We start from the raw sequence: 8,294 nt of genomic DNA on the forward strand, positions 1-8,294 counted from the left end.
ACATTTTGGAGCTTGCAGCTAATTTTTTTTCACTATTTCAGAGATATATTTTATACCTGTTCAATGTATTTATTGGTCAGAACTTATTCAAAGCTTTTTGTTTGGAGTTGCAGGAATATCTGTCAAGATGAACAAAATTAGTTTTCCATTTCTACCGACATTTAATTCTACATGTACTTGTTCTTAATAATAGTGTAGTATCTTGTACTGCGATAAGTCGATTTTCCCCCATGTGCACAGAGATGTTAAGGAAACTTCTAGTTTACATAAAATTACTGCAGCTGTGACTTTTAAAATGCAGTAAATGTAGTATTAAATAATTGAAAAGTACCTATGATCAGCATGCGTCATTTTTTGTGAGCCATTCTAACTTTGTGTGTATCCCAGATGCCCATAATTGACCACACATTCTTATCCTTCTGGAAACACCCAGATTGTAAGGGTTATTGACCAAGTGTAAGGTCAAGATAGCTGGATATTGGCCAAGTTTTTTTTTTTGTATGTTAATGGGCCAAGACAGAGTTGAGATCCATAAGCACACAAAAGAAGAATGAGGACAATGTCCTGAGCCATCTTGACCCAATAAAGAATTTATAATATGGAAAAAGAAATGTATTTTCTTGCAGGACACAGTGAGTAATCCTGAGCACGCAAGATAACACCATCTTGCCTGCTTGGGTAGCCACTATTGGTGCAGGATTCGATTCATCTTGCCTGCTTACAGAACTACATAAGTATGTATAAGATGCATTCAATAGTTCTCCGACATATTATGTGAGGAGTAATCCCATACTGCACTGTCCCTCCCCCCTCCTCACTAACAGAAAATTTGTAATAATAAAATAATGAGCAACAGTGCAATAGCATGCGACCCAGGTGGATGTGTTGCTCTGTGACACAGCACAGTGCTAGGGAGAGGAATAATTTGGCTTTTATAGTTCAATTTAAAATTTTACAGAGATAAATATTTTTATAGGCCAGGAGTCTCATGATTAATGTTGGGATGGTATTCAAGCGAGCTAAATGTAATTACAGTTTGACTTATGTAACGTGTTGTCAGTACATGTAGTTCCCAACTTAAAGTTCCTTCAAACAACTGTTATTTTAAACAGCTTCACTTTTTATTTCACAAATAAAACAATAACTACCCTGACTAACTTGCTTCTTTAAAAATCTGATTTTTACATCACTTTTATACTATTTACAGAAATCCAGATAGTGATAAACAACTTGCTGTTACTCACTCCATGACAAGTCTGTTAATTGATTATCACTATGACTGTGACAATAGGATATTTGTTGCCACAGTAATGTCATTATTGCTTGTTGTCAAAGCGTGAAGCACAGCTAGTCTGGAGAATCCCATCTCTACTAAGGTCTGAACCTGCACAGAAAAAGGAACAAAATAAATGTTACTGATTTACCACTGATTTACAGTCATGTAGACACGCCTTTTGGAAATACCATACAATTGACCTTGTAAGGGACTGCAGAGTTACATGTAAGGGGGCAAACCCGAGGGGGGGGGGGGGTACTCCCTTATTTGGTCTATACGGGGACATGCTGTTGGACAGGGTATGGGTTTTTGGCCTTGCTGTCCTGAACCAGGTACAGTCGAACCTCGATTATCCGGACTCTTAGGGACCTCGGTAAATAGTCCGGATAATCGAGAGTCCGGATAATCGAAAACATGTTTATTAATGAGATAGAAATGTAAACAAAAGGTGTACAGCAAAGAACACATCATTATAATTGTGAAATCTAAACAGCCTGTATGTATTTACAAATAAAAACTTTCAGTTCAGGTATTTACAAAGGTCTAAAATGTTCAAGCATGTTTGTTTGCTTCAAAGACTTGTAGCTTGATCAGGGACTTTCGTTTTAATCCTTTGCTTGTCTCGATGCTGTCAGTAAATTTTAGGATCTTGTCTTTGTCCTTCCGTATGTCAGAGATCTGCTGCTTGCTGATGCCAAATTCCTGAGCTAAATTTGTTCCTTTCTCTCCTTTATCCAAACGTGAAATAATTATCTGCTTATCTTTAATCGATAGAACGGCGTGCTTTCGCTTCGTAGACATGTTCTTGAGTTGAGTTTACGATCGATCGCTCATGTGTTTACATAACCCATGCGGAAGGAACTAATCAAGCATGAAATTCCCTTGGTAACAACACAATTGAGCCAATCAGATATCAGCTGAATGCATCAGAATATTTCTTTGTCGTGTCGCACTTGCGAATTTTGAAAAGCGCACAGGATAATACGCTGTTTCAACAGTCTTTTGAAAGGATTATTGGGCTTTTTGCGACTTTGAGTTTTCAAGATCACAACTAATTAATATTCATGAAAAAATTGGGACGAGAGAAAAAAGTCCGGATAATAATTATTGGATAGTCCGGATAATCGAGGTCTGGATAATCAAGGTTCCACTTTATACGATTTTACTTGCGTTTGTCCTAAACAGGGTCAGAACCTGTCCTAAACAGGGTATGGTATTATGAGCTGAGACACGTTAAGCGGCCACTACAAAGTCATCAATCAACATCAGATCATTCTCTGGACAAGAATGCTATTGTTGTTGGTATCTTTTCATTTAAATAATTTAGAGCGTAATGTTTGATGGCCTTTTGTTTAGTTCAAGTGCAGAGATGCAATAACTGGGTTTTAGACGCATCAAACATGATTTCACTGATTGGAATGGCTTATTAAACAGTTAAAATTCCTGTAAACCAAGAGAATGTGTACTTTGTCTCTTGCCCTAAATGGGGTATTAAAATAGGGGGTGTCGTCCTAAACAGGGTAGGGTTTTTAGAGTATTTTTGTCCTTAACAGGGTCAAGATTTCAAACCCTTGGCGGCACCCCTATACCCAGACATGGGTCTAGTACCTCCCTCTCCCCCTCCACTCCTGGGGAGCAAAGTGCATTTTATGAGGGTTAGAGGCACTTACTGTAGTTCTACTAGCAGTTCCAAGCATAAATCCTCTTCACAACTAAAATATCAAGTCATTTTGATGATCATAGGCCCGCAATGCATAAAAAGATTACAAATTTTTTTCATGTTCTATTTTTGTTTGCTGGAAGAATTTTAGTCACGGCAAAGCTCAAGGAATGATGCAGACAAACAGTCCATGTGCAAATAAATACAATAATGCCTTAATTTCAGACTGGACATCTGGTATGTACAAAGGTTTAAATAATGTATTAATGAACCTGCTCTTCTGAGACTTCTACAGTTGGCTGTTGGTGAAAGTTTGCATTGTCCATATCCAGATGTCTGTCTTGCCATTCATTCAGTGGTGGGGGTTGTGGTGGTGGGTTGTTGGCAGCTGCCCCACCCCACAGCCAGCCTCCACCTCCTGGGGGTACTAAAACATCTGCATACCCTTGGCCCACTCTTGGAGGACCCTGAAATTACAGTTTGAAAACATTATGATGAAAAAATAACTGTGAGATGAATCTCATTATAATTACCTTAAGCTTTATAAACAAGTAAATGTGAAATAAAGTTTAAAATAGATATTGCAGACATGTACACAAGTCATGTTGTAAATATTATTAGAGCAAAAATATTGGATGCTGGCACTTGACTCAAAGCCAGTTTCAGCTGAATGAACTGACAGAGGTATTATCATTTTGAAGCGTTCTGATCAGGCCAAACCACACCAATGCGAGTCCTTAGCCATTACCCTATTTCTAAGATTCCCCATTCTTGCTCTTAGCGCTTGCTGCTCATAATGTTCTATCTGCTGAAGTCGCTGTATTTCCAGTGTTGCACCCATGGCATAAGGTTGAACTGGAGGACTCTCTGAACTAAACCAATTACCAATGGCTCTAGATATGGCTGAAGTCAGAGAATCTGGCAGCCTGAGCCACCGTTGAACTTGAAATAAGTTGAACCTATAAACAATTCCTGCCACCTATGAGGATAACAAGAACAAGTAATCATCTTCGGTTTACATAATATATTTACAGTAGCCTCCATTTGGTGCAAAAATATGGTCTGATATTTGTCTGTGGACATTATCTGCCCAAGAAGTAAACAGTTTTCTGAAAGCGTAGCTCTAGGAAAACTGTGAGCTTTGAGGAACAGGTAATGTCCAAGGACAAAATCCAAGCATAATTTCACACCAAATGGAGGCTATTGCGCTTATTATCCTTCAAATATTTTCTCAAAATGTGGGATGTTAGTTGAAAATTGGGAAATATCTTGTGGATATTCACCAGTTTTAGCTGGGGCATAGTTAATCAGTCATGTGATGCTTTTAGACCAATAATTATCGTGTGCAAGCAAAAATATTTGACGGATTATAGTAATATTGATTTTAGTTACAGTGTACATGTAGAATGCAACTTAATGTTTACTAAATAACTTATTTAAAAAATTCTAAAGAAAATTTTACCCAAAATTGTCCAAAGAACACTACCTTTTTAAACTAAATAAATTATATACTTTAGAGTATCTTCATGCAGTATGTCAAAGATAATACATGTAAAATAACATACATGTAATGTTTGAGTAACGTTACTTCTTTAAGTGACGTGTAATCTTTTAGCAAACAATTTTGCTTGCAATACAAATTATACATACACTGTAGCTCAAAATATTACTGACTACTATTAGTTCAATCACTAACCATTCCACAGATACCAGCCAAAAGTGATTCCTTACTGGACAGCAACATCTGTTAAATGGCAAAAACATCTGTCACTAACATAATCATAACAACATCTCATTATGAGCCTTCACACGTCGTTACACCATACTTTATGTATCTCTCCACTGCCAGAGCAGTGAGAGCATGCAAAGTCCTGTCTGATCTGTCTTGGGATAGTCAAAATTTGTCTTCAGACTTGTGGATTTACAATGATTCATCATTTTCTCACTACAGTGGAACCCCGTTGATCTGGTCACAAACAGGCCACAGAAATCAGGTCATGTTAACAGGGTGACAGTGTTAAAGGGGTTTTTAAACAAGAAAATGACTGACTGAGCTTTTGTTCCGGCCAGAATAAAGAGACCATAATAACAAGGTGGCCGTATTAACGGGGTGGCTGTAAGGCGGGCTTTCACTGTCAGAAAACCACTAAAAGGGCCTTTGGGCTTCAGGGCTATTCTCCTTACTGTAAGTTACCATTTCCCTTTCCATGACATTTGTAAGAATTTGGTGATACATCAAGAAAATATCCCTTAGTTGATGTTTAAGTTACTAATTCTCATCACCCCCCCCCCCCCCCCCTGCTTGGTAACTGTTACGAGAAAAGAGATGTTGATCAGTTTTGACCAAGGAAATTGAATCACTTGAGTTAACATGGTCTCAGTTTGCACTATTCAATAACTGACCTGCAGAGCTAGAGAGTAAATAAATATTTTCCCTGAGATTGGAAAGCCAAGGAATGTAACTGCATCAGAGGCTGGAACATCACAGAAATACTTCACAAGGGTTGCATAAAGCACTCCAAACCTGGTTCAGAAGATGTTAATACAATGTAAGGAAAGAAACCTTAAATCTTGCCATCTTATGTCACATCTGCTGGACAAAGATAGATTATAATAAACAATTTAAAGCAAAGTGAATAGATGGAAGATCATATACATGTTCATGTAATATAATTTATGTATTTGTAATGTGGAAAAAGGTATGACGACATGATTGCTCATCACAGTTGTACATACACAATATAAACAGTTGTGAAATTAAAGCCTGAAAAAATTTCAGGCAACTGCTTAAGTTGTGTATACATAATATAACTGCGATGATCAATCATGTCTTCAAAGTCAATTTAAAACAAGCTTAAACAAGTTGCCACACACTCAACCAAAGGTGGACATTTTGTATAAAGTTAATGTAGAGTTACAAAGTTGAAAAGATACAGTCCTGGTGGGGGAAGTCCCACATCATAACCAAAGTGTTTCAACACAGAGATGGAGGTCAGCTGAAGTCCAATTGCAATCACTGTGGTGCTAAAAATGTATGACTGCAAAAGAAAAATAATTCAGGTCATCCAGTTAATAGGTGATGACTTGCACTACTTACTCTGAAGCTACAAGAAATCCCATGGGGAGGGGGTTACTCCCTTATAATTTATGGGCTATATATGGTATATGCAGCCCTAAAGGGTATCAATGGTTTTTTAGCCCTTTTTTTCATTAATAGTGTATCAACAATTTTGGTCATTTTGATCTCATATAGGATATGGTTTTTGTACTTTAGTCATGAATTGGGTATGTTCTTTAGGTGAAGCTACTTTTTCATCAGTATGATTGAGACCATCAACAAAAGCCCTTCACAATGCCTTTATTTTATTATTTTTTTTGTATTTTATTAATTTTTATTGATTGACTTCAGTTGTTTACAAAAATTATAATGGAAAAAAAAGTGGCTGTATATAATAAATTACATAGGTTTTTCTATACTAAAATATAATACTAGAGTAAAGAAAATGACACTAACTTTATAGTATACATATATCGTTGTAACTTGGGACTAAATATAAGGTAGGTTTGAAACAGGGTATTGATTTAAAGGGTCAGGTCTTAAAATAGGGTATCACATTTTTGCTCCAATCATAAATAAGGTAGGGAAAATTGCAGATATTGGTCATAAATATGTTAAGGGTTCTGGGAAATGGGCCACAACCCTGCCCAATTTTTCTAGGAAAGAAAAGAAATGCATAAAGAGCTACAGGAGTGAGGTACTAAGACTATGAACAGTATACTATAAATTTGTTAAACAAAACTATCGGGATTCTACTGTATTTAATACAGTAGAATCCCGATTTCTCGAGCCCTCGGTTTCTCAAACCTCCCAATAACTCGAACCATTTCTCATTTCTCTTGGATCTGCTTCACGTTAACATGCTAATTTTACCCCCAATTACTCGAACCCTTGATTATTTGAAACTCCTGCAAACTCAACCCAATTCTCAGCTCCCGTGGGAAAAATTAACCCGTAATACAGTACATTGTAACTTGGACCTTTGAAAATTTACAAGCCACTGAGTGATGATTTCAATGAAATTCTTCGCATTGAAGCAAATAAACACTTCCCAGTAAGTTTTTCCTTCCTATGGATGAGGATGCTATTGTAATTGTAGATGAACCACCAAACCCACCATCACAATGTGAACTACATGTATATCGACAATCTGTGCCACAGTGCACAAAACATAACTAAAAAGTTATCGACAAAAGTTTCCCAATTACTAAACGGCAACAAGTCATTAGGCGATACCTTTTGTAAGGAGTGTTTTATTCCAGTGTGAATGTAATTGAAAAGCTGTATAACATGTGCATAGAACTACAGCCTGAACTACAGGGTTTGACATCTCTGCTAGCCCGGAAGCCTGAGGCTAGTAAAAATGAGGTCGGGCTAGTAAAATGTCATGTTTAATAACCTGCAACTATTAAACATTGATAACACTTACTGCATATCGTTTTGATCCAAATCGTCTCTCAAAGATCCGGAAAGAATAAAGAAGGAATGAGCCACATATCAAATTCCTAGCACTTGAGTAGTACAAACTTGATGATAAAACTTGCCATAACTAACAAAAGATAACAACACTGCAAATTAAAATTTGTACATTATTTTGAGTTTAAAATACAGTGGAGTAAGTATTGCATCCTTATTACAAAAGGGACACTTCATGTAAGTCATGATCCTGAGGTCATTGCGACAATGACAGCACCTACATGTACAAGAATTAGCAATTATTTCCCTGTAATTAAAAACACAGGAAAGAAACAAAACTCTCACTCCTGGATAATGTATACACATAAAATCTCTCTTCATACCTGGGACCCTAAAACCTAAAAAATACTATCTTCTATTCACTCCAATAAATTCATAACACTTGCAGTAATGAATGGCTAAGATCTAAACTAGGTTAATTGTAAAACTTATACAGTTGTTTTATTCTGGGTAAGCATGCTACAAAACCATGGCTGAACACCTCAAGTAACCAATAATTTATGTGTGGTATGAGAGTATCATTCTCTAGGGAAAATGACAAGCATAGGCCATCCACTGCAGTGAGATACTACCGGCGGCCTAGACATTGGGAGGAAAATTAGTTTTCTAGACCCCCTGAATCCATTGTTATTAACTCTCTGTTTCTCATCACTAACGTAACCCTGTTTCCATTACAAATGAAACAAACAATGTCGCCAAGTACCTTTGAGTTACGGGCAATCTGAATCCATGGGTTGTTTGGTAAGAAATGTTTGTTAGATGACACAAAAAGGATGTTAAAAATAGATGCTGTACCAGTCAAAACAAGAAGGCCTTTACTGAGT

General features: G+C 36.9%; 1 protein-coding gene across 1 annotated transcript in view; it reads right to left on the bottom strand.

The window, feature by feature from the left end:
• Positions 1–1,099: 1,099 nt before the first annotated feature.
• Positions 1,100–8,294, bottom strand: part of LOC145493821 (ubiquitin-associated domain-containing protein 2-like) — an 8,236-nt gene continuing 1,041 nt past the window's right edge. The window contains exons 2-9 of the mRNA XM_081473294.1: positions 8,174–8,294; positions 7,424–7,543; positions 5,871–5,974; positions 5,340–5,460; positions 4,633–4,680; positions 3,685–3,915; positions 3,209–3,403; positions 1,100–1,384 (exon numbers count right to left, since the gene is read on the bottom strand). The exon at positions 8,174–8,294 is cut by the window's right edge and continues 10 nt beyond it. Of these exons, the coding sequence (XP_081329420.1) occupies positions 1,274–1,384; positions 3,209–3,403; positions 3,685–3,915; positions 4,633–4,680; positions 5,340–5,460; positions 5,871–5,974; positions 7,424–7,543; positions 8,174–8,294 (1,051 nt within the window). The 3' untranslated portion in view covers positions 1,100–1,273. The remainder of the gene's footprint in view (positions 1,385–3,208; positions 3,404–3,684; positions 3,916–4,632; positions 4,681–5,339; positions 5,461–5,870; positions 5,975–7,423; positions 7,544–8,173) is intronic.

The sequence above is a fragment of the Orbicella franksi genome, chromosome 7 (assembly GCF_964199315.1).
Source record: "Orbicella franksi chromosome 7, jaOrbFran1.1, whole genome shotgun sequence".
NCBI classification, from domain to species: Eukaryota; Metazoa; Cnidaria; class Anthozoa; order Scleractinia; family Merulinidae; genus Orbicella; species Orbicella franksi.